Source organism: Leuciscus leuciscus, assembly GCF_965113295.1.
Source record: "Leuciscus leuciscus genome assembly, chromosome: 4".
Lineage (NCBI taxonomy): Eukaryota > Metazoa > Chordata > Actinopteri > Cypriniformes > Leuciscidae > Leuciscus > Leuciscus leuciscus.
Window position 1 is genome coordinate 20673933 of NC_138728.1, and position 26437 is coordinate 20700369.

The 26437-nt window shown below is 38.1% G+C and overlaps 1 protein-coding gene across 1 annotated transcript; it reads right to left on the reverse strand.

Annotated features, from left to right (window-relative positions):
• Window positions 1–2101: 2101 nt before the first annotated feature.
• On the reverse strand, window positions 2102–19041 carry st8sia1 (ST8 alpha-N-acetyl-neuraminide alpha-2,8-sialyltransferase 1). The gene is made up of 6 exons (XM_082167451.1): window positions 18346–19041; window positions 16779–16923; window positions 12101–12210; window positions 9259–9351; window positions 6253–6870; window positions 2102–5498 (listed from the first exon to the last, which is right to left on the reverse strand). The coding sequence occupies exons 1-5, from the start codon at window positions 18522–18524 to the stop codon at window positions 6378–6380; spliced, it is 1020 nt and encodes a 339-aa protein (XP_082023577.1). The 5' UTR covers window positions 18525–19041; the 3' UTR covers window positions 2102–5498; window positions 6253–6377.
• Between the last annotated feature and the right edge of the window lie 7396 nt (window positions 19042–26437).

The following is a 26437-nucleotide window of genomic DNA, read 5'->3' on the forward strand; positions in this document are numbered from 1 at the left end:
TTCTAACGATTGTTTCTCTGTGCCGTTATTATCATTATAGCTGTGGTGTGAACTCAGCTATTCTTTCATTTTAAGAACGATTTTTAGAACTATATCTTTATCGTTATTTTTATAGTTATCGACCTTGGTGTGAACGGTTTTAAACTATATTTAAAAAAATGTATTGAGAGGATTCTTATTTGTCATTGACCCTACTACAAAACACCTTGCAATTGTTTAATTTCATCTATAATGTTATTAGAAAATTTTAAGATTTATTTAAAACAACTAAAGTTGATAGTATGTTAAAGAGGCTACTTATAGACGCTTGGCCATTTTTTTTGTCACTGGACAATAAATGCGAAATCTACACACCATGAAACCCACCATATTTGAGCTAACATTAGAAATTCAAATGCCAATCAAGCCTGGATTTTTGAATAGAAAAACAGTAAGCACTGAAAATAGGTCAGGATGTCTTCTGAGCTACTGATAAGAACACAAAGTCTGCCTCCACCTTCAGGGCAAGAGCGGAGTATGTCGAACTGACCTGTGCTATGCCTGGGCATGCAAGTGGAAGTGTCTCTTCCACTCACACATCATATCTACAAGGACAGATTATGGTCCGACGAGGCTTCCAGGGGCACCAGCCACTTTGTAGATTCTCTCTTGTCATAAAAATCAAAATCAATACATTAAAAAACAATACTATGACTAATATATAACATCAAAGCTTTAAAAAAGTTGCGGTCACATTTACAGTTGGACAAGTTTTCAGTCAAAATCCACTCATTCCAATAGCAATCCACGCGATCAGGAATTCAATGTGACATTTTGCAACAGGTTCAAAGTTAGTCATGTGAATTCGCTGCACTGACCAACAGAAAGTTACTTGGTTTGAAAGCAACTTCTGTTTGAACTGCGCATTATGAATCGCCACATTATTGACTATAGACAATGGACTATTTTATCCACAAAAGATGGAACTCACCCGTGTGTGCATGATGGGACACCGTCAGTTTACTCATTTAAATAATTTTCCACACACTTGTAGAAAATTTGGGAAAAATCAATCAATTCTGCAGGTTCGCCTGATAAAAATGTGTAATGTGGAAAAGCATAGCTTTACTGATACAATAAAAAATGGAGTTCTAATGGTGCGTAGTGCAGAGGAGTTAATCTGAGGATCAAGATTTCAGTACTGCGATTCGAGTAGGCCTACTTGTCTTCCATGTAGGTCATTTCAAATTAGAAAGCTTCTGAAATCTGGCCACTGTGGTTTTTTGCAGAGAAGTGAATGCACATTAAATGCATTGAATTTTAGGAGCTGCATCCTTTTGTGCAACTCTTGTGGGCTCCATGCAAAAGTATGCACTTGCAAAGATCCTCTGAGTCTTTGTTATTATATACAACTATGAATAATAACTTTGTTATAAGCATATAACAAAAATGTGTGCAAGCATAGCTACCTAATAATGTTGCCCGTCTGCAAATGGAAAGACACTTATGTGGGTTATGTGGGTGTTTAAAATTGCTTCTGCTTATTTGCATTGCAATCCTTTTACAGCACCCATTTGGCTAATAAAAAAAAAAGTCGTTGACATAAACTTTGACCTCACTGGAGACTCGGTGTAGCAGCAGACCTCCAACCTGAACACCCACACAAGTATGAAACGCATTATTATTCCAGAAAATAAAGCCTCACAGTTACATATATGGAACCTTAGAAACTATTATGCGTATGCTGAATGGTCATACATTTTTTTTTTCTCTGATTAAATGGTTACTTATGGACCACAAATAAAGGAGAATTTTCCAGGTTCAATATTTTGGAAAAAAACTAACTAACTAACTAACTAACTAACTAACTAACTAACTAACTAACTAACTAACTAACTAACTTCATTTCTCTCTCTCAACAAATAACACCGTTGGCCATCTCCAAGAAGACAGTTGGGCCCTGACATTAAAAATGTATTGGACAGGAAATGGGTGTTTAGATAGGCGCCGGGCGGTCAGTCTTGTGAAGCACATGTACTGAAAGGAAATCCAATATTATATACAACATTTCAACACACAAATCTAAATTAATATAGATACAATTGACACACACTGCAGCAGATGAGTTGACAGGACGTCTTTATTGTTTGAAAGCAGCATTTGCTTACTTTTAACACAATTGTTTTTCAATATTGGCATAACTCATGTGGACCGTAAACAACGTTTAGCCCCGTTCCTGTTAGATTGTTACATGCTCAAGTACAAAAACCATTACCCAACTGCTTGAGCCAGGAATTGACATGATAGGACACATTTACAACTTAGCGGAGTAAAATGTACTTAAATACCTAAGATCCAGGCTCCCATGAGTTTCATCAATGAATTTAAGTGAATAAAACAGTTGAGGTAAGCTCAGTTTCAGCAGGGCACACACCCTCATATGGCTCACAGGGCAAAACTTAAAATACATAATAGTTAGTGAGTTTCTCAGTCAAAATCAGCTTCAAAAACCAATTACATATCACAGTCGTGCATGCCTACTTACAAACTACAACCTCACTCTTTCACAAAACTGAACAGCACAAAAAGTTGGAAAAAAATTAAGATAATCATCAGCTCCAGCATTTAACACTTTCTTAAGCTTCATGTACGATAAAGATGTGGATTTATGCCAATTAAGCAATGTTAAAAAAATTACAGTAATGTACAGTATGTTGGTCCTTCAACAACCGCATGCTAAGATAATGTGAAACTTCCATCCAGGAATTTAACTTCACTCATCATAAATTATAAGTCTTTCTGCATTGTTACACATCAGCCTTTGAAAAAAAACCCCAAAAAAACAACTGAGGTTAAGTTTGAGTTTGGGGGAATAAAATAAATAATCCTTAGACTCAAAACTTGTCCTTGATAAAAATTATGTCCTTGGCCTTTTTTAATACTGATAAAGGCACTCATTGGCTTAAAGTGTGAAAATATGGTAATGATAATTTCTCAATACTCAAGATACTCAAATGACGGCACACATTTCCTTTGCTATCAGGGCAAACCTCAGTTAAAAACACTCCTGGTCACATTCACCCCAAAATCTAAAGAAAAAAAATGGCCTTTTTAATGACAATCAATACTTCTGGAAGTACACAATTATGTATTTATGCAGCATTATTTGTTGTACATCCGTTCCTTTGTCATTTATTCCCCAAACACATTAAGATAATAAGAATATCAGGGAAAATTGTTAAATTGTCAGTTTTTTTCTTTTCATTGGGGTGAAATGTGACCTGGTTGTTTTTTGTCAACGATTAAATAGCCTGCAGTAGGTCTAGGCCAACTTAGATACATTAATGCACAAAACAGTCTACACAAGAATGTGTACACAACCACTTCTAGCTAAAAATGTCAACGCATTTCATAATCAGTTCCAAGTCCACTTTTTTTGCCACAGAAGGAGCCATAGCGCAAGTTTTCTAATTCTACATTTAGAAAACTGACTGTAGAATTAGATGATGGAACAACAGTTTGAAGAAAATCTCACAAACCAAGTTCGTTAAACTGACGACATGTTTACAGCTAGCTATCTGAATGCTAACACACCTTCTTTAGATGGCAGAAACATTTAAAGGCAACTCCATTGTCCCCTTTAAGAGGAAAAAAACAGTAAATTATATCATTTACACACTTCATGTCGTTACAAACCCTTAAGACAAACCTGAGAGATTTCGGTCTCTTCATTGAAAGTCCAAAACTTGGGCTACCAAAGTACACCAAACTATTTAAAAAGGTCCAAGCGATAACCAATGAGGTTTGTTCTCAGGTGTCAAGAAAGTACCATTGAGTTTCCGTTTATCATATTTGCCATGTTCCAAGCAATGTTCATAAATGAATAAAAGCCTAAATAAAATTATATGAAGCAATTGTGCGTCTTTAGTAGACTTGGATTAAACCACTTGATTGCTTTAACGATCTCTGTGAATATTTTAAAGCGTCAAAGTGGAAGATTCCCTCTGAAAGTCCATTCAAGTTTTTCCTTAGACTTCATGAAATCTCTCAGGTTTCATAAAAAAAACTTCTGTGCTTTGAAGATAAACAAAAGTCTTAGGGGTAATTGATGAAAGAATATTCATTTTTGGTACTGAGGTTTCTGGCTTTATACATTATAGTGCATATTTCCTACAACTGTCTGTCAGTGATGTATATTCAGACTAACCTGGAGTGCATGCATTACAGCTAGCACCTACAAGATTTAAACCTAATTCCCTGTGTGCAGTTTAACACACACACACGCACACGCACACGCGCGCACACACACACACACACACACACACACACACACACACACACACACACACACACACACACACACACACACACACACACACACACACACACACACACACGCCTATTAATAAAGTCAAGGAAACAAGTTACTGGGCAGACCACAAAATGGCTACCATTACATTCAGAGAACTCATGATTCTTGTGGAAACCGTAACAAAACTGGTGATTGACTATTTACATGTTCCAAACCAGGTGTCCAGCACCTTGGCAGGCAAAAAAACGTTTATCGTATGATTGGTGCCCCTTCAACCACGTCACAATGGCTCATTCCACCACTGCGTAACATCAATGCCTGATTACCAAACACATATAACACAAATGATAATTAAAGATGCTGCCACAGGAGTCACCCAGAAGGTTATCGCACTTTCATTGGCACGCGAACCATTCACTCCCTCTTCTATGGAATTTGTGCCTTTCATCCATTGTTGTGGAAGTCTTCAAACTGGACGTGTTCTCTCAACCCATGACTTCCCAATCCAAACATGACAAAACACATGTACGAAATCTCTCACGACCGATCTAGACTGTCAAGATGTTTCTCAGTAGAGGTCCCGTTTCATTGAACTTTAAAAATAAATAAAATCAGAAACACTTACAATAATACATGAACCGGCAGCCTTCACTTTAAACTGGTTTCAGATTTTTGAAACGGGTTTTTAAACGCTGGCTGTACAGCGTTTACATTCAATACCTTTTTCCCTTTTACAGGCTAAACCTGTTTTTACACTGATTTGTATAAATTCAGACACTGCAAGAACGATTTTCACATTATTCCTTTTCCCAGTTCCTCAAAACTCCAAGAGAATCAGTCCAAGTCAAAACAAACATAAATATGCGATCAAAGCATTGCTCTCCTTTTCTGATTTCCCATTTAAAGATCTTAAGACATTGTTTGAAGCAGCCCCTTCCCTAATCTATCTTTACATGAAGTGAACAAATAGCCCCTAGGTTCAAGGGTCCAACTGCTGGTAGATGCAGTTTAAATGCATCTTTTAAATGCATTTAAAAGATGCATTTATATGCACCCCTCCCCCAATCACCCCCGGTACTTCTACAGAAACACAAGCTTCCAGTGAGCGCATACATGAGGATGGGTACGCATGCAAGTCTTTTTCAACAGTCCCTTGGCATAAGAGGGAAGGGTTTTAGTAGCAGTTGAGGGTCAAGCATATATACCCCTTTTCCACCAAGGCAGAGCTGGTGCTGGTTCGGAGCCAGAGCCTAGTTTCAAATCGGTTCTTTGTTTTTCCACCGCCAAAGCACCAGCTCCGAACCAGTAAAACTGGTTCTTAAGTAGCACCAAATCATTGCAGGGTCTAGAACGGAGCCAAGAAAGAACCGCTTGCGTCAGAGGCTGGGGGCGGGGTTACCGTGGCCAACAAGACTGAAGAGAAACTTGTGACCGCCATTTTTAAATAGCAGCTAGTCGAGCTAATAGCAGCTCGATTATAATATCCGTCTATGTAAGTTACGGCGAGCTGCACGAACGCGTTGGATTCGCCGTGTTTGGATGCCGATTTATTTTCGCAAACCCATGAGCATCCATAGTAACGCAACGTCTATTATTGTTGATGCCTTGTTCGAGATGCATCGGAGCAGCGTGGACCGATCAGAGCTGCGGGAGTGTTTGGAGATCATACGACTCCTTGTGCTTTTTGATCGCTTTCGCAGTGCTTTGATTTCATGTGCTGATCGTTCTGCGAGAAGCCGATGCATCTCGAACAAGTCTGGTGTGTTTGTGTTTGGCGCTGCCGCGCTAGCGTTGCTGGGCAACATGATACGTATGCAGTGACGTAAGATATAGCTCTGTTGTGGCTCTCTGGCCGGTGGAAACGCAAACCGGTTCGTCAGTCGAACCAACTCCGAACTGGCAATAGCTCTAGCTCTGAACCAGCACCCGGTTCTTGTTGGTGGAAAAGGGGTAATAGACACCAAAGAGAGGCCCAGATTGGGGGGTGAGGCATCACTTCACAAGCCACAGTATTCTCATGCTAATCACAGGATGGCCGTCCTGTTCCTGTGGGGATAAATGGAGTTGCCCCTGGCAACCCTTCCACTTATTTTTCCCTCTTCAGCTCCTGCCCCTCTTTCTCACAATTGCCGACCCGCATGCGCAGTGTGCCGCTCTTGTGCAAGTGCCAGAGTTGCAGGAACTCCTCAGGCATGGCGTGAAATCTCGAGGATGGGAGAATGTTGTCATAATAGTGGTGGCTGACCGGTCGCTCATTTAGCCCCACCGAAAATGGCCAAAAACCATAAGTGGTCACCTCTTCACACAAGCCAAGGGCAAGGCTCACCAAGAACAACCCCGTGGAGAGCCGTTTGCCATGGACGCCGTGGTTCTTCCAAAATCGACCAACATTTTTAAGGAAGTCTGGATTAGCAAAGAGGACAGTCTGGCTGGAGGCGGAGTCTGCAAGGGTATGGTACGCCCGCAGGGAGGGGTCAGTGCCGGGCTTCATTGAGAATGCTGGTATGTAGATGTAGCTGGAACCATATGCCTTCATGCTCTCTACGAAGGATTTGCGGGACCAAAGCAGGTTCTGAAAGCTGATGAGGAAAAAGAGGAATGATAAGATAAGTCAAAATAGCCATAGAATATAGGATAATAAGAAGATAAAAGGATCCTAATAAGATCATAATATCACTACTTTGGTTAGAGTGGATTTTGCCATTTTTGTGTAATATCCCTGCCAGTGTTTCATGTTTGAAAACTATCCTTTAATTGTTTCATTTAAAGATTTTTTTTATTGTGTAATTTTCACTGTGGCCACAATGGATATGAATTCTTTGATGGGATTTTATTTTTTGATATAATCTAACTGTCGGTCCATGAGCCATGGCTAACTTTAGCTCTTTATTTATACTGTAGGCTATCTTCTTAGACATCCTGTCATTTCTTTGGCATTGAGTGAATAATAAAAGTTATAATAAATAAAGTGCTAGATTATATCAAAGATTATAAATCACAATTATTTTTGATCCAATGTTGAAATCACAATTATTGGTAGGCGATATGATCAAAGTCTTATTTCACAATACGAGTAATTTTTAATATCTGTAAAAATTCACAATTATCGATAATTCAGCAAAAACGAATACTAGGTTACTGAATACTGAGAAAAAGGTCCTCAATTACATAAGACGAGTAAACAGTCAGCAATACAATAAGAACAAAGAAACAAACAAAACACAAATAGATAAACAAATACTCTCCAATAAAAGGAATTTCGGTCACAAGATCCAATGAGAAGCGCTTGAATTCAGCGAAGAACGCAAATGTCTCAGTGATTTAAACCAGTTTAAAGGCAGATGAAACAACGCTGACAAACAGGAGAAACACTGTGCGCAACGATACAGTCAGAAGGCTTTTCCGTCTACAAATTCCCATAATATACCATGGATTTACTGTAACGTTAGCCTAGTAATATTAACCGCACCATGAAATGTGGGAAATACCTATTGAATTGTATTAGGCTATATTATTAATGTAGACAATGTATTAAAGGACCAATGGAATATAATTACAGTATTTAATAATGCATTTAGGCTACTGTTTTTCATACAAATACCATAGAAACCATAAAGTTACATTTTGCCATGATAGTGAGGTGCTATAAGCTATGCCTGGTTTTATCTGTGGTTATCATGATCTAAATGCATGATACTGGATGACCAATGGTTAATTTTAATAAAACTCAAACCAAATAAAAATGAGGTTGTTACATTTTTTAACAGATGTTACTGTTTTTGTTAATGAACATAAATTTAACATCCTAACTCAAGCTAATACTACTGTAAAATATGCATTTCGAGACAAAACATGTAATATTAATATTGCAGCCTGGACTGCAAACTGTGCTGAAGATACTGTATGTGCCATCAAAGTCAGGCAACACAAACCCAGGCAACAAACACAAAGTTTCAAGTCTTGAAACAATATACATTAGCATATGCAAAAACTAAGAAATAAATTTTCCAATAAAGATATTTTTAAAAATTACAAATGTTTGAATGTTCTACCTCAGATTTGTGAAATTTTCTCCTGTTTGGCAAGTGTTTGTCATGATGTGTTCTGACAATAAAGAGTAGTTTAAAACCACAATTAATGCTCTGGTTTTCACTTTCACTTAGGGGCAAAAATCTGCCTTTAAACTTGAAAGAAATAAAGATTTGACATTTATCGTGATAATTATCGATTTCGACTGATATAAAACAATTATCGTGATAATTATTTTTGGCCATATCGCCCAGCCCTAATGGTACTAACACCAATGCACTTGAGACTAGAGATCTCATGCCATTGAGACTAGAGATCTCATGCCAGCTAATGCAAGAAGTAAAAGGGATAATCCACTAAGAAAGGTCAATATCCATCCCTCAAGACATGTCGGCTGTTTGGAGAACTGAGAGTCCTTTTCGGACAATTCTGTCATGCAGTTTGCCGCATGCTATGGACTTCCCCAGAAGCCACAAATAGCTTCATAGAAGAATTATGAACTGTCAGACAACAGAATGCATTGTAATTAAAAAATAAGTTGAACAAGACATGGAACAGTTAGAAAAAAAGTGTGTGAGTGAGTGAAGCATTATTTTACTGAAACAGCTACAGTCTTGCGGGTGGACAAGGACAAAAATAAAAGTTCTGACGTTTGACTTTAGAGATGAAAAAATGGATTTATGTGTGCCCATTAATGATGTCAAAAGTTTCAATACAATGTTAAAACTAAAATAATAATCATAAAAAAGCTAACAAACAAAAGCTAACGATTTCAATTAAACAATTCCAATGTATGCCACTTTGGAATCCAAATCATTGTTATTGTTATCCAATATGGAATTGTTGGTATTGTGATTAAATAATCATATAACCCCCCCCCCCCCCCCCCCCCCCCCCCCCCCCCCAAAAAAAAATAAAGCAAGGAGAAGACAACATACCTCTTTTCAATAATGCTAGGATTTGCGCTCACCAGGTGTGTTCTGGTACCAACATCAGCGGTGTACTCTTTGGACAGAGGAGGAAGGTTACATCTAGAGGTACAGGAGATGAAGAGGGATTGAAGAAAAATGGTTGTTGGGAGTGATGTTACTCTGTCTATGTCATAAAACATGCCATTAAAAACAACAAAGTCTTACATTTATTAATTAAATACAGCAATGAAAGTCACAGGTTTTATTTTGTGTGATTCATCAATGCATGTTATTTGTTAGATTCTTACATTTCTCCTGTTGTGTTCCACAAAAGATTATATATATGGGTCTGGAAGGACATGAGCATCTAAATAATGACAGAAGCATCAGTCTTCAGAATCTAAACACTGCATGAAAAGTGGCCCTCCAGGAGCAGGATTGGACACTCCTGGGTTAGCACATAGCGACACACTCTAGCCCCTGGCTCACTGATACTCTGTGACTATCGGATCAAACTCAGCACTGCCGAGAAGAAAATGGCCAAATCAAGAGACACAGCTGACCTGAACAAGTATCAATCTCTCCTGTCCTCTTCCTTTGTTTCTTTCAGCAACCATCAGTGACCGCTTTTCTATGCCACAGACCCACAACTAACCACTGTTCTTCTCTTTCCCTCATCTCCAATCCCTTAGACCAGATTCTCTCCAATATTCTGCAGGAGACTCCAACGGTCTAGCTCTCACTCATGCAGGGAAAGTTGAAAGTCATGAGAGATGAGGTTATGACATAATTCAGCAGACTCAGGTAACCCACTACTCAAAAAAGTCAACACTTCACCTTACAGCAGACAAAAATGACAGACTACCCTCTCTCCTTCCTCTTCTATCAAAACGCCTAGGTATTTAATCAGTTCTATGTTTTTCTTTCACAAAACAAGCTATTTGATAACCAATCTTGCTTCAAAAGCAGACATTCCACCAAGACCACCTGCTGGGTTTCAATATATTTCTATAATGGCTGGCAAGAGCGAACTCCAGGTCATCTGTCCTCATTGCTTTGCTGACTTATATACTGTAAATCACCAGATCCTCCAGTCCAGCAACTCTGACCTGAACATCACAGGTATGGCACTTTAGTGGTTTCAGTCTTACCTCACAGGCAGATCCTTCAAGATTTTCTGGAGAGGAGGGGTGTCTGAGTTAATCACTGGGGTGCCTCAAGGTTCAGTGCTTGACCCTCTCCTTTTCATGATATACACAACCTCACTAAGCTTTATCATAAAAGGCACATAGCTTTTCCTGTGGAGATGATATGCCTATTGTTCCAACCTGACAACCCCAATGCCCAGCTTCCATCTCTGCATGTCCTTCAGACAACTTGGCCTAGATATAGAAAAAGTTGTTCTCACTCCACTGTCTACTTGTAGCTGCCTAATACAAATTCAAGGATTTGATTCTGGCCTTGAGGACTGCCCTTTCACTCCTCTTACGCCCGTTTCACACATACTGTGCGTTTTTTTTTCTCCATCTCATTCGTGGAGGTGGAAAAACAAGTTCTTTGTGAAATGCAAGATTTATTGTATTAAAATTTGAATGCAAAAGAAAAGGCATGAGAGTCGGCTGTTTTTGTCCATTTTAAGTTTTAATTTAAAATGTTTGCAATTTTAATATAAGTACATGGTTAAATATTCGACCACTTGCTTGAGCAACTTAATATATATATATAGAAGTAATGCATGGAATAATACGTTGTTTAAATTTTAACGTGTTTAAACGTGCATACGTCCATTAAAGAGTGTATATGTGTGCAAAGAGAATCGCAATGCTGACAAAACTTTTTTTTTCTAATAAAAGTTGCTGCATAACTTCTCCATTTGAAATAACAATAGTGAGAATGTGTTTGTTGTACAGCCGTGGATCAGTTACGCACTGCAAATGCAGCATATGTGAAAGCACTATAGCGCGTGCTGCGCATATGCACTGCAAACGGAGTATGTGTGAAACGGGCGTTAGATGGAACGAAGTTCAACGAACTGCCTACCTTCACGCAATTTGCTGAAACCATCACTACTTTCAAGAAACAGTTAAAGTCATTACTTTTCTGCAACCACATTCATAAAGAAATGTACTATTAAATAAAAGATTTACTATTATAAGAGGGTTCTCTGCATTTCACCTTTGCTCTAGCTTGTGTACTCATCTATGTACATGCAAATATGTTTATATATAAACTTGACATGCATGTTCTGCAAATATTAGAGAAGTAACAATATATCGAAATACAAAAACGTGTATCAACAATATGCATCATGTATAGTTCGCACAAAATGAAAATTACTGAGAAAAAAAATTCAAGTTTTCAGAGTTAGTCAGTACTACATTAAACTGCTATACGGTATATAATGTTGAATATAATGCATAATAATGCAATGGGGGAATATTTGTGGGTCCTGATAATGCCAAATGTCTGATGTAACCAGTAAAAAGTGCCATTATTTTAAATATATCTAGTCAGTGACAGAGTGCAAGCATATTCGTCTAAAATAATTCTGTATTTTCAGCTTCAGAATCATGAATATTTTTGTTTTGGTGTCACCATTGTCCTGTGCATTGGGTTTCCAGCACCAAGTCCAAGCCTATTCATTTCCACCTCCAATGTTACACCAAATTTAGCATTTGAACCAACAGTAAATTTTTTGTTAACCTTTTACCATGTCTTCAACATCAGTATCGCAATAATACCGTACTGTGAGTTCAGTATTGTGATATGCATCGAATCGTGACATGAGGGTATCATTACACCCCTCCTTTTTTATATAATTTGACACATTCAGCCAGTCCAGAACAATAAAATATTACCATCTTCTCACCTCATGATAAAGTCAGCTTGGTCAATTTCATTTCCACAACCACTGTGTTTCAGGACCCCTCCATTGCCCACAACCGAACACTTCTTTAGAGGAAGATGCAATGGTGTATCCTAGCAACACAAAAATCGTGGGAGTTACACAAGTGGGTCAAAGAATAAAGAGTCGCACACAAATTACATTTCCATTGTTTTCTTTTGATGAATACATATTCAAAACAAGGATACTTCAATATTCATATACTTCAAAGAGTAGTGAACCTCAATCAATTTCAATCAATGAAAAGACCCTTTGTAAAACCCCTGGTGATCCATTAGCATCACCACGCATACATAATTAAACACTCATCATCAGACATCTGCATTCTAAATGAGTTGTAGGATTTCCTTGGTTTAAATCTACAAATCAAAACCAGATTCTGACATTTTCTGAAAAAAATTGGCTGTTTGCCAGGTGTTAGAGTGTTGTGGGTAGTTGATACACTATCTAAGGTGCCCCGAGTAGTTATTCGTGTATTGCAAAGTGGTTGCTAAGGTTTTCTGGGTAGTTCCTATGGTATTGCTAAGAGGTTTCTTACTGGTCCAAACCAAAAGAGCTTTAGCTTGGGTCTTTTTATTTATAAATGTGTCAATACAGAAGTAATAAGAGGTGCAGCTACATCATGTATTGGCTCTCTCACAGTTGGTATATGGTTTGAAAAGTGGCTCATTTACCGGTAGTCATAATTATGATGCATTACTGTTTGGAGTCTTACCCAATACATACAATAAATCAAGTACAAAACTGGACACTTATAGAATTATAATCATTCAGAGTGTAATTTTGACTGAAACAAATATCCATTTGCTCAGACACAAATACATATACTATATATATTATAATATTTATAGCACTATTACAATATTATATATATTTTGGAAGATAAAGAAAAGTATCTACCGGGCAGCGCAGTATGTGTCCTCCTGCCATCATATGCGGGACAAAGGCTGAACACTCTTTTTCCTTTATAACTGCTCTCTGTATTCATTTACTTAGTCTTTTATGTTAATTGTGATAACATTTATGTATAATATGATTATGTACACATATGTTTTCCCCCCTTTTATTCTAGATGTTCGTATATGTCTATTGCTTTGGCAATATTGTGCTATTTCACACATTCACCCCAATAAAGCTAATTTGAATTGGAAAAAAATATACATGACATTACTATAAGCATATGGTATTTTGACTTAAGCGAGATTATGTGATGAATCACACCTTTAAATCCCACAATCAATCAATAAACCAGCCAATCAATCAATCAATCAATCAATCAATCAATCAATCAAATCAATCAATCAATCAATAGCATTCACTTTGAAACCAGTTAGTCAACATTCATGCAAAAATCCCTCAGGAAAAATAAGCTCTTGTATGATCAAGTGCGTATGCTATGATAAACACATTACGTGTTTTTTTTTCTTCTGCAGATTAAAAGGTTAAATTCAATTACAGGAAGTCTGCCGTATACTGACAATCTTGTTCTTTTGAAACCTAATACTGAGATTGTCAGTGAGCATCGTGTAGAGCGTAAATATTTTAATGGGTTTTCTGGACACAAAATGACCAATTTATAACACATTCTACTAGAAAATTCAGAGGAAAAAAAAGACATTGAGTCCACAGTAATAAGTCCTCATTACCCATAGATCTCATTGAATAATCACAGTGTAACTAGATTAGAACAAGGCGGGGGCTTTTGAGTGTGTGTGTAGGATATTGCTTTGCGCGTTTGTGTGTGAATCAATGGCCACATACACACTGCAGCCAAATTCGGTATACAATTCACCCTTTTGTGCTGTGAACACAAAGTTCAGTTATTTACAGAAGGAACCAAAAAATGCAGGTAGTGACAACCGCATTTACAAAAATTCTGCGCAGTAGGGATGTACTGTCCCAGTCGATTAGTCGATTAATTGGTCGATACGTTCTGGTTCGACCAAAATTCTGATTGGTCGATTTTTTGCCGCGTTCATTTCATCAGTTTTGCCGCGCTGAGGCGCGCTCATTTCATCAGGTGGAAAGCACTAACTGCTAATGGGGGTGTTTTCAGAGTACCCTTGTTTCACTGTAACAGTCTGTCTTCAGAACACCCCCCTTGTTTTCACCTTTTTAGGATTAGCCCAACCCAAGAAAGAGCGATAACTATAGAAGGTTTGATGCTGAATATTATTTATTTAATTGTGAGAGCGTTTAATAGTCAGTCCTCTTCTAACATGTCAACAACAAAGAAATCGACAGTGTGGCAGCATTTTGTTAAAATTGATAACAGGAAAAAGGTCGAATGCAAAGTTTGCAAGCAACAGTTTTCCACAGCTTGACGACAATCATGACATATCATCTAAAAGTGGTAAGCTCACTTGTCTGCGTTAGCTTGCCCTGTCTGTTTTGAGTAGGCAATATGAACATATCAGAATTTTGCATATTTCAATGTTTTAGTGTTATAACCTAACTTTTTTATTTTTATTTGGAGCCTAATGCGCAATTGCGCTGTGCTGTTGGTTGTGTTAGTTTTGAGCCTAGGATGCTTTATTTTTCAGTTATGCACTTTATTTCGTTTCTGCTCTTGATCTGGTTTGTTTAATAAATATTCTTTTTTTATTAAAGTGGACGTGCCTTTTGTGTTTATTAAGAGTAAAAGCTTTAAGTTAATAGTCTATTTGTGTCTCAGCAGCGAAGCTGAGCTCATTTTCAGCCTCACTCGGTGCGAGGACATGCACGGTGAAATGATAGTGTCTGACAGTTATAACTTATTATAACATATGACAAAAATAATTGTCTAAATTATGTTGCATATTCCTCAACAGTTCTTGTGATGATATCACTAGTTGACAACATAGTACTATTTTCGGAAATCATAAGCTATGATATTGCGCAGGTGCACGTGATGCAACGCTGTCAGAGCCGACAGACTCGAGTGTCAGACTCATTTCAGTGCAAAATAATTAGGTCAAAAACGATTTAATATAATGCAAATAGCCTACTAGTTTTTTTATGTTTATTTATAATTCATTTAGGCGGACAACAAGGCTACCAAGTACTGCGCACAGTGCGCATCTAATTAATTCAACGTTTTTTTTTTCTACCGTCATTTTTAGTCGATTTTAGTCGATTTTTTGTCGAAAATTTCAGGACTTCAGTCGACCAAGATTTTCTTTGGTTGAGTACAGCCCTACTGCGCAGTGCGTACGAATTGAACTACTAATTGTTAATGATGTATGATGAGAGAGATGACAGATGAGATACAATGATGCATGTTAAAATATGTATATAAAATAAGAGATGCATCTCTCGTCTGTATGTGCTATGAATCACCTGAGCCTGAATCACGTTGCCAGATCTTGCAAGCAAATCAGCAAAGAAAAAAGCTAAATACCAACTAAATCAATGAAAATACTTTGTTGAAAATAAGACCGAAACATCGCGACCCTTTCCCCGCCATTGACGTAATTTTTCCGGCTTTACATGTTTTCACTGTTATACAGTAGGGGGCGCTATGACACATCTTCTGAAAGAGTACTGAATCTCCTGATCAAAACGCATGCGAAGACGACGCAGAAACAAGCAATAGCATAATTAATCATATGCATATGTAAAATAACGCGATCATCAACAATAAACACTACCTAAATCAAAACTGCCTAATGTTACTGAATGAAATGTTGACTAAGGACGCGGTACAGGACTGTGCTAGATTTGAGGGTGTCGATGGACTCGATCTACTCGATCCACGTTTTGGATCATCGTTCTGAATCCCATCCTGACGTAGTCTGACAAAAAAGTGATTTTCTCAGCTTTTTGCTCAAAATGTTGCCTTTTTTTAATGAAACTCGACCACATTCAAGTGTTGATAAAAAAAAGAATGCATTATGCTAGAATAAAAGGGTCTGTTCTTTCTTTTGATATATTGCATGTTCAGATATTCATACAACAGAATATACTGGGGGCCATAAAAATTGTGAAAATGATCAAAAATGCACTGTAAAAAAAAAAAAAAAAAAAGCGCTGGTGGGGAAAGAGTTAATAACTGCATAAACTGAAGATGAAACAACAACCCCAAAAAAGCTTATAATAAGTGGACACTGTAACACTGCGAGCGCGTTCTGTGAAGCAGCCTCTACAAACATAAAAGACAATCATTGCAGTTTCGGGAGAGTCATGTTCAGCACACAGAATGATAATTTAAGGGATTCAATCCTGCATTTAAATGCGGTTTTCACTCCTGAAACTTTAGTGTGTATTTGGCCCAAAATGAGTGTGGGCTCTGAGACAGTGTAGGAGGAACATTGCGACTGAAAGGCGGCATGGTGCCCAGTACAATCAGGACCCATGCGAGTGTCTCTCCCATGCCTGTTTATTTTTAGAAGGCAGAGTGCAATGCTGAGCCTCATGAAGAGTGGGGGTGGAAAGAAAAAAAAAAAAATCTGGACCAACTGCTTCTCTTCCAAACACTTCCACATTCATAGCTACATTTTATAGTAAAGAAAAAGAAAAAAAAACACAAATTGTATCTGTGTTAATTCAGGTTACTGTTAGAAGCAACATGGGACTTTGATTTAAAACACCACGAGTAGAAATATGCCATTGCTTTTCTAAGCTAGTCATTTTTGGAGGCTCTTCTTTCTATGAAAGACGGTACCTGAACAAATAACGGGAAGGTTTCATTGTTGACCGTGTGGTAATGGTAGATCTCCCCATCATACCACAAGACTTTGCCTATTGGAGAGTTCTCCTTAGTAATCGCAAACATCTTCTTTGGATCACAGCATTCTGTCAGCAGCTTCCTGCCAAACAAGACAAAAAAGCAAACCAAGTGACATTAGCAGAAGGAACAACAGAAAAGGGCTAGTGAAAATGCCCTTTCTAATTGACTGAGAACAAGCACACATTCTTGAAAGCATAAAGTCTTTTATTTAGCAGAACAATGGCTGTGCATTACACAAACTAATTTGAAGACCAAATTGAAAGCAAGCACAAACGGAAATCACACAGGCAAAAGAATATTGAAATGAATCATTTTGGCATCCACTGTCCAAACAGGTTCCAGTAATGTTTCACAGCCGTTTTTTTTTTTATTGTGACCAACAGATTTATTTCTAATTTAACAAAAGCTGTGCGATACTGACATGAATCATTTTACAACTGTTAACTTGTCCCAATAAATTTCAAACCAAAATCTAATGACACGCACACAATATACCAGGTCAGAACATTATAATTTTTTATGTTTTTGAAAGAAGTCCCTTATGCTTATCAAGCCTGCATTTATTTGATAAAAAATACAGAAAAACAGCAATATTGTGAAATATTATTACAATTTAAAATAACTCTACCGTTCAACTGTTTGGGGTCAGTAATTTTTCTCTTTCTTTTTTTTTTGTGAAAGAAATTAATACTTTTATTCAGCAAGGATGTGTTAAATTGATTAAAAAAAGTGTTAGTAAAGATTTATTGTTAGAAAAGATTTCTCTTTTGAATGTTTTGAAATGGCACACGCTATTTTCTGACATTACTTTTATGTCAATTAAGTACATTCCCCAATAATTACTTTTTTTTTCCTATTAATTACCATGTCTAATGGAGTTTCTCATAACTGAAGCCTTTTTATATTTAAATAAACTATTAAATTAGTTCAAATCAAACTAGGGAGCACAACAAATGTTTTAAATAAAGATTTTTGCATTCCAAAAGCTTTTTGCATTCCATTCATGAGAATGATATTTTTGTGTTGTGCATTATGGTAATAAGAATTTGGAGGGAAAAATGTGCCTAATGGTTATGAAATTAAATGCCACACTGCAAAATAACCATGCTTCGCTTTCTTTGTAAAATATAATTCAATACATCAATCATGAGATTGACCAAACAGAATCAACCTATTTATGACGTCACAATGGCCACCCTTTCTGGGAGTTCAGAGCGGGGACAGATAACGTTTCAAACAAATCTTCCCCCTCTGCGCATGCGCGTTCTCATAATCGGTTTTCCTGGGAGATGTCTGCACTCTGCAATACTCATATCAGCATGAAAGCCAGATTACATGTACGAGATACTTAGTGCATTCAATCCATTTACTTAATTACAGTTAAAGAGACAATTGAGATTAAAATGCCATTTAAAATTCCATCACAGATAAGTGGCCTTGCCCATCATAGATGACTGAATAAAATGAAAGCATGAATGTGATATTAAACGAATGGAAATACCTGTACAGATCTACTCCCGTTTGGTTTCTGCTCCATGTTTGTCCCTGCCGCAGAACCTCATCCACCATTTCCTTGTCACTGGGAATCCTATACACGGGGAAGATATAGAGCCACAACAACGCCAGCACTCCCAGAGTGGCCCACATATACCTGCTCCTGTGACATCTCAAAGACACCATTCCGTCGGTCTGATCAGACAAACGTCTAGTTCAAAAGCACGTGCTCACGACCGACAGGTTTATTTTGGTGCCACTGCCAGCAAAAAGCCGCTTGAATACCGTTATCCTCCTATTTCCATAACGCGGCGTTACAGAGGCCAACAGTGGTGCATCAGTGTCAGATTTTCATGCATGCACGCCTCAAATTCCTCCTCATTCCCTGCTGATTTGCTGATGGATGTTCTCACAATCACCGTCAGGATGTGGTGGATGAGGTCGGTTCCGTCTGACCAAGCGGTTGGAATCTCACGGGGTTTTATACGGGATCCAGATATCTTCTCCCCCCATCACTTCTAATGCAAACCGTCTTGAACTCCCCAACAAATCTGATGCCTGCGCTAACCGGCTTCATTTCGCCTTTATCACCGCATCACGGTCATAATTTCACTGTGCAAATTATTTTTTAAAGGCCTTCCCTCCCAAACTGGCCGTGTCTGATGTAATCTTCCGAATGAATGAGAGACAAAGCTCAGTTTGTTGCAAGTGCTTTAGCACGCATCATTGCCCTCATTATTTGTTATGGTGCTGCCCCCTTCTGGTTAATCTAGTCACATGACAACGGATGTGCAGCCTACCTAGTGTATTTACTGATAGACAGTCCAGGCAAAGTAACTCATTTTGGAGCCAAAAATAGAACTAATTGTGACCCTGGATCACAAAACCAGTCTTATGTTGCACGGGCATATTTGTGGCAATAGCCAACAAAACATTGTATGGGTCAAAATTATTGATTTTTCTTTTATGCCAAAAATCATTAGGATATTAAGTAAAGATCATGTTCCATGAAGATATTTTGTAAATTTCCCACTTTAAATATATAAAACATTTATTTTTGTGAATGGATGCAGCACTATCGCCAATAGAAATGGACAACTTTAAAGGCGATTTTCTCAATATTTCGATTTTTCTGCACCCTCAGATTCCAGATTTTCAAATAGTTGTATCTCGGCCAAATATTGTCCTATCCTTACAAACCATACATCAATGGAAATATTATGTATTCAGCTTTCAGATGATGTATACATCTCAATTTAAAAAAATTACCCATAAGACTGGTTTTGTGGTCCAGGGTCACAATTGTAAAATAATTTTTTTCAGCATAGATTATTTCTATAAGCTGTCCAGAACAACATACTACAAGTCCTAAGAAATCCTAGTTGAGGAAATATGTTTAATTCTCATCAATCCAAGATGTGTGCCAGTAAGGCCAGACAACAATACACCCCAATGGGGCAATTTTTTCCCCTTTACTCTTATCAAAATTAAAGTTTATACAATGAAAGTATCCATGAAAAGTAAAAAATGTTGTATTACAAGCTTCTTTGAAAATTAATTTGAATATGCAAATGAGCTATACACTAATCGAATATAGGCTACCCAAAATACACCCTAATGGGCTTATTTTTTCCTTTACTCCAATCTCAATCAAACCTCACACAGTGAAAGTATACATGAAAAGTAACATTTTTGTTTTACAAGTTTTTTTTTGAAAAATCTATTTTAAATATGCAAATGAGCTCAACACTAGGCCTAATTGACTTATGGCCAAGAAGCCATAAGGTCACAAGTAGAAAAAACAGGGGCCAAATAACGAACACATTTATGTCCATTCAGTAATTTAACCTATGCATAAACACGATAAATTTGAAGTCACTTGCCACACTTACCTGGGTCACTTATATTGACCTTAAGAATTGATTGCACAATCTTGCCTCCAGTTGCTTTCTAAATTCTTTTTTTTCTTTTTTTTTTTGCGAACAAGCCTTACCTAATGACATTCCCCCACAGATAACATCAGAAGAAAGTCAGAATAGCCAACTAAACGTTTCACTCTCACACAGAAGACAGATGAAAAACCAGATAGACACACTTTCCAGACATTCCAGCTCTTTAAAATAATTTTGCCAGACACCAAAACTGCTTCAAGTATTTCAGACCAGGCGGGCCACACATCAGGCTTCCACCGTTTGTCAGGGCCGCGGGAAGTGGGGGTGCTGGGGGTGCTGCAGCACCCCCTGTTTTCACAGAATTGTAAATGCAACGCATATGTTTGTTCATTAAAATGTATACATTTTTAGCATTTAGTCATTTATTTGTAATAAACACTTTAAGTGGGCTATTTAAAAATTGTTATTTATATGTTAAATTATCTTTTTAAAACATAAGCGCAGAGTGTTACGTAATATTGTGTGTGTGTGTGTGTGTGTGTGTGTGTGTGTGTGTGTGTGTGTGTGTGTGTGTGTGTGTGTGTGTGTGTGTGTGTGTGTGTGTGTGTGTGTGTCGAAAGAATTTGTCCGCAGCTGCTCAAAAAACAAACAAAAAAAACCCGTCAAAAACCCCACTGTCAGTGTTTTGTAAGGAACAGGCAAATATGTAAAATATAGCAGGAGACATTTTAATTGTTTACTAATAAAACAGTTATTTTTTATGTCAGTGTCGGCTAGACATGTGAAGTTGACGACTCGCGATCTTCGCAGCGCCAGAGAGAAATGCACATTTCATACGAATTACATAAGCAGCGCAGTCTGTTTTCTTTCGTTTTGAATTGTTCTGCTTAAAAGTAGACATTTCAAGCTATCTATATGTCTCGGTCTGTGAGGCAATAGGCTAGCCTACCTTATAGGCCTACGCTGAGTTTCATTATGAGACGAGCTCCAGGTTCGCCAGCGCCTCCGTATCCTGATTATTTATTTTCTAATAGCCTATATTTAGGCTACTTCTTATTAAATCCAGACAATTTGTTGATGAAACATCGATTAAAATTAAGATACAATTAATACAAAACGAAATTAAATTTAAAGACAGGCTTTGTGCTTTCAGTTTGAGGTCTCTGTGAAAGTTTTAAAACATTATTTTAGTGCCGCTTTAGAGCGCTCACGTCCGTAACGGAGAACTGTCTGTAACATTTTATTTTTTATTTTTTGAGAAATAAATTTAAAAAAAAATGCGACTTAGTCCAGTGCGACTTAGGCTATAGATGTTTTTTTCTTCCCCGTGGCGCATTTTGTGACTGATATGCGACTCCGGAGCAATAAAATAAAAGGGACTCCGGAATAAAAGCAGAATCAATAAAGTCAAAAATGTGATGTGCAGTCAGGTTTGAGTGTGTGCGCTTTTTTTGAGGAGTTTTATAGTCTTGATATTGTTTCTTATTCAAAAGTGGTGACGCCCCTATCCCCCCCCCCCCCCAAAAAAAAAAAAAAAATCAGCACCCCCAACCTAAAACCTCTTCCCGCGGCCCTGCCGTTTGTAAAGTAGTTTTGCAGTGTTATGAGAAGCTAGCAACAGCAATATCTAGGCTAGAAACCCAATCTGAAAATTTTAAGTTACCAACTCCTTTTTAACTATTTTACTGTAGACACATTTTGCTTAAGGCCAACACTACTTTTCATCTTGAAGTAGCATCGTCATAGTCTACTGAACAAACTAACAAATTCTATTGGGCCTCATTTCATTGCTAGACAACACTGTTTTCTTTTCTTTTTCATTCAGTGATGAAAACACATCGGTTGTTCTACGAGCAAAAGGCAGAAATGGTGTGAACCGTGCCAGTGCTCAACGTGGAAGTAGCTTAGTGACAATTCCTGGAGACAAAGTACACATCGAATGCCGCCGCAGCTATTGTAAAGCAGAAAATATTGTACGTGATAATGTAATACCATCTTTGCAACAACCACAAATCGAACATAATCTCCGCTCAGAACCGAACTTCAATTTTCAAGAGCATGCTTGTTCTGTGGACAACCAACTGAAATAGATAAGAAAAATAAGCAGAGAGAGAAAATTGATATCTACCCAGTAAGAACAGGAGACTTCCAGGAAATGATTGTGCAGGTTTGCCACTTAAGGAACGATGAATGGTCGGATACAGTTTTGGGGAGAATATCATACCTTCATGACCTTCATGCAGCCGATGCAATGTACCACAACATATGCAACACTAACTTTTGAAATATGAAGAATATACCGAGTCAATTCTCTGCAAACCCTGGCAACAAACCCAAAAGATTCAAAGTCGGAAGACCTGAAGATTATGAAAGAACAACAGCATTCCTAAAGGTGGCAAACTTTTTAGAAGAATACGATGATGAACAAATGACTATTCAAGACTTTATGGTAAAGATGACAGAGTACTTGCAAGACACAGGTTGTGAACCATATTGTGCAAAGTGGATGAAAATTAAAATAAAGGAACACTTTGGAGATAGAGTAATAATGACTGGCCTGGAAAATCAATGTGTGGTCACTTTGCGAGACACAGCCCACTAAATTATTCATGAATTTCACAAGCAACAAAAATCTAAGAATCCAGAAGGCGAGAAGCTGAATATAATTAAAACCGCTGCAAAGTTAATTGGAAGTGATGTCAAATTCATGGAAGTCCTAAACGATTCCTATCCAGAGTCACTACAAGTTCTACTGAGGAATATGTTTGCTGGTAAAAACATTGATTCAAAGGTTGCATCAATCGGACAGTCCATCATGCAAGCAGTAAGACCAAGGATGATGATTGCACCTCTTCAGCTTGGCCTAGGGGTCCAGATGCATCACCATTTTGCGTCACGCTTTTTGGTAAACACACTCCATGAGCATGGTTTTGCCTGTTCCTGTGCAGATGTGATGAAATATGAACAGAGTGCAGCAGTGGCACAAGGGACTGAGATCCCTGGATTCACAGAAGAGCATCATATACAATATGTTGCAGACAACGTCGACCACAATGTGGCAACCATTGATGGTACTGGGACGTTCCATGGAATGGGTATAATAGCTTGTATTACACCAGGAATGCAACAAAACAAACCTGTTCCAAAGATCCAAGTGACTGCTGCAGATATTGCTGCGGTTGGTCACATAAACATTCAGTACTTTAAGATTGTATAGGTTCAAGGTCTATACGTGAACCTATTGTGTATCAGCCACTGGCTCTGTTGCCAGCAGATAACAAAACATCACAGCTGGATGTTTTGTGGAAGACATCCCTACCCCTTCACTCTCAAAGGCCATCATGGTCTGGTATGATGCAAATGCTACATCTAGGTGAACACCCTGGGAGAGCCTCAGTAACATGCCATCTTGATCCCAGTGAGGAATCCTGCATATACTCAACATTGAGGTTTGTGGCAACTCAAGCTCTGCAGTATGATGTGACCCCTGTTCTGACGTTGACCAACCCCTTTTCTGGAAAGCCTTGACCATTATCCAGTCTCAGCCAAGCAACAATGAACTCAAGCGAATAGTCCTCAGGCTTGGGGGATTTCACACGCAAATGAGCTTCTTGGGTAGCATTGGACATTTAATGGCAGGGTCTGGACTGGAGGAGCTACTAGAGGTGGTGTATGCTGGAAATACAGTGTGCCACATGATGTCTGGCAAGGCTGTGTACAGGGCAGTTCGTGGTCACATGCTAGTGGATGCCACACTTAACACCATGTTGCTGGCTGATGCTTACAATGTGCCACTACCAACCAAAGACACAGTAGAACAACCTCCAGTTGAGATGACGCCTGCCGCTGATACTGAGCCAGATGAGGAAGTTCCCGATACCAAAGAAACAGTCACAACTGACTTGAGTATTGCAAGTGAGCTATATGACCAAGTCATGTCCTCTAATATGCTGCAGCGTTTATACGCCCACGTATAAATATAATTAATTATTATTCATAACGGATTATGATCAATAATTAATATTTTAATTATTTTTAATTATTTTCAGAATTTACTGTAGCAGAATCAATTGTATGATTAGTCTATCAGTTCATCCCATGAACAGAAAGCATAAACAGTTATTAACTCTAGGAAATATAATATCTTCCTGGCCAAGAAAGAATTAATCCCCAGCTAACAATAAATTAAGAAATAATCACGGGTCAAAGCATCGGTAGCTTAGATCGAAGTTCAAGACAATAAAATGTATTAAGCAAATTAACACAAGTAATCTCTTTGTTCAAATACAAACAATACTTTATTGATTATATACTAACATAAAAGCTAATATCTAACAAAAACACACACACACACACATTCATACGAGTTGCAGAAGGAAAAAGAGTAAGGAAAGATTAAGTTTTAAGAGTGAGTTTAAGAGTGAGATGATGAAATCACAAGTTTCTGCACTTATAAGGCATGACCTGGAACGAACCTTAAATCATTAATTTAACCCTTCTATCGTTTCTTAGACAGGTTATTCAATTTGTCTCCATACACCAGTTCAGCTCTTAGTCTGGAAATACTTGCTTGTCTTTGCTTTTGGGGATTCCCTTGTATTGCGTGAAAGGGGTTTTCCCGGTCCGTTCTTGGCTGGTGTCCTTGTGCCTGGGTCTGGGGCGGCCAGTCATGTGGTGTGCTGGCGGAATGAAAGTCTTTGTTTGAAGCTGGCTTTGCAGAAGACACGTGGCTCGAAATCTTGTCGCAAAACTTAACTTAGAACCGAGACTCAAAACGGAAAATAAAGGAAAACTTAGAAAAGAAAAGACAACTTAGACGAGAGTAGTAAGATGGCTTGAATAAAACTGTTGAACCCGTTCTTCTGATCTTAATTTGGGTTCTTTGTCTCTGCGTTTACATGGTTACTCGTCTGATTGAGATCTTCATCCTTTTTCTGCCCATCTCTCTTGAGAGTGGTAGCAGAGCGTTTCTTGGGGGTGAACCCAGAGAGCTAGAGTTAGAGAGCAGATCGAAGAGAGAAGAGCAGAGCTCTTCTCTATCAGAACATTTTGAACGAGCAGAGTTGGAGAGCCGAGAGAGCGCCTAGAGAGAGAACTTTGTTTTGGGTCTAAGATTTTAAACTCAAAGTTGTCCAACCTCCAAGGATGAGTTCTGGCCAATTAGACACTGGCTAACTTTAGGAGGTGGCGTTCTTTTCAGTTCTGATCGTAAATTATCTTATCTGGGGGGTTTTCTTGCTAACAGAGAGAACAGATGCCACAGTTTAGACATGATCAGTATTATAAGAATACGAAACATTTTACACAGATTTCAATCAAGCCATCTTTTGAATCAAGAGCATAGGATCATACTGATATGAAACACAACATACTTTCATTCAAACATCTAACAGTTATAACATTACATGAGTTATATGGTATCTAAGCATATTAAACACACATATAAGTTGCAGACACAAAATAGAGTTATGTAGTTGCATGATGTTTGATTGTAAGTCCATTGAAAATTGTTCTTGAACGAGTTTTATGTATACTGTAGGAAAAATCTCAGTTTTCTGGTTTAGAGAGAAACGGACTCTGTTTGTTCATTCAGAGGTCTTAAAGGGGGAAGGGGTCAGGAATGTTGTGGGGGAAAACAACATCTGCTGGTATCGATCCGTCTTGCAAACTATCGAAGTTGACCAATAAAAGTCGTTGGTCCGCAGACTTCCTGGAGACTGTGAATGATTCATGGCTTTCGGTTTTCTAAGTTGAATCTGGAATGTGAGGACTCTTGTGTCAGACCTTGGTCTCTGTCTTTCTCTTAACCAATCAGTAATTTGGCAACAAAGCTAGCATTTGACCAGTTATGTGTTAGTGCTGGGGGCTCTTTTAAATAGCCAGACCGGTCGGCGCCTGGATCCTGTGACAAGATGGATGAGGATACGAAGTCCTGACCAAATCTTCCTCTTGGTTCATCGAGAGTTTGAATTAATATTCTGGATGAAGATTAGTCTGTGTTTGGTTCATACCCATTGTCGCTACAATGCCGATGGAAGAACTTTGTTCTGCTGAGGTTTTGGAGAGAATCCAGAGTGCACTCAACAACAAGAAGGAAACAATGCATATGAGGACAGCACAGCTTTGGCTGCAGTACAATGGACATGATTGATATTCTGAGAAACTTCATCAAAGCTGAGAGGACAGGCAACTGGAGATTGCACCTTC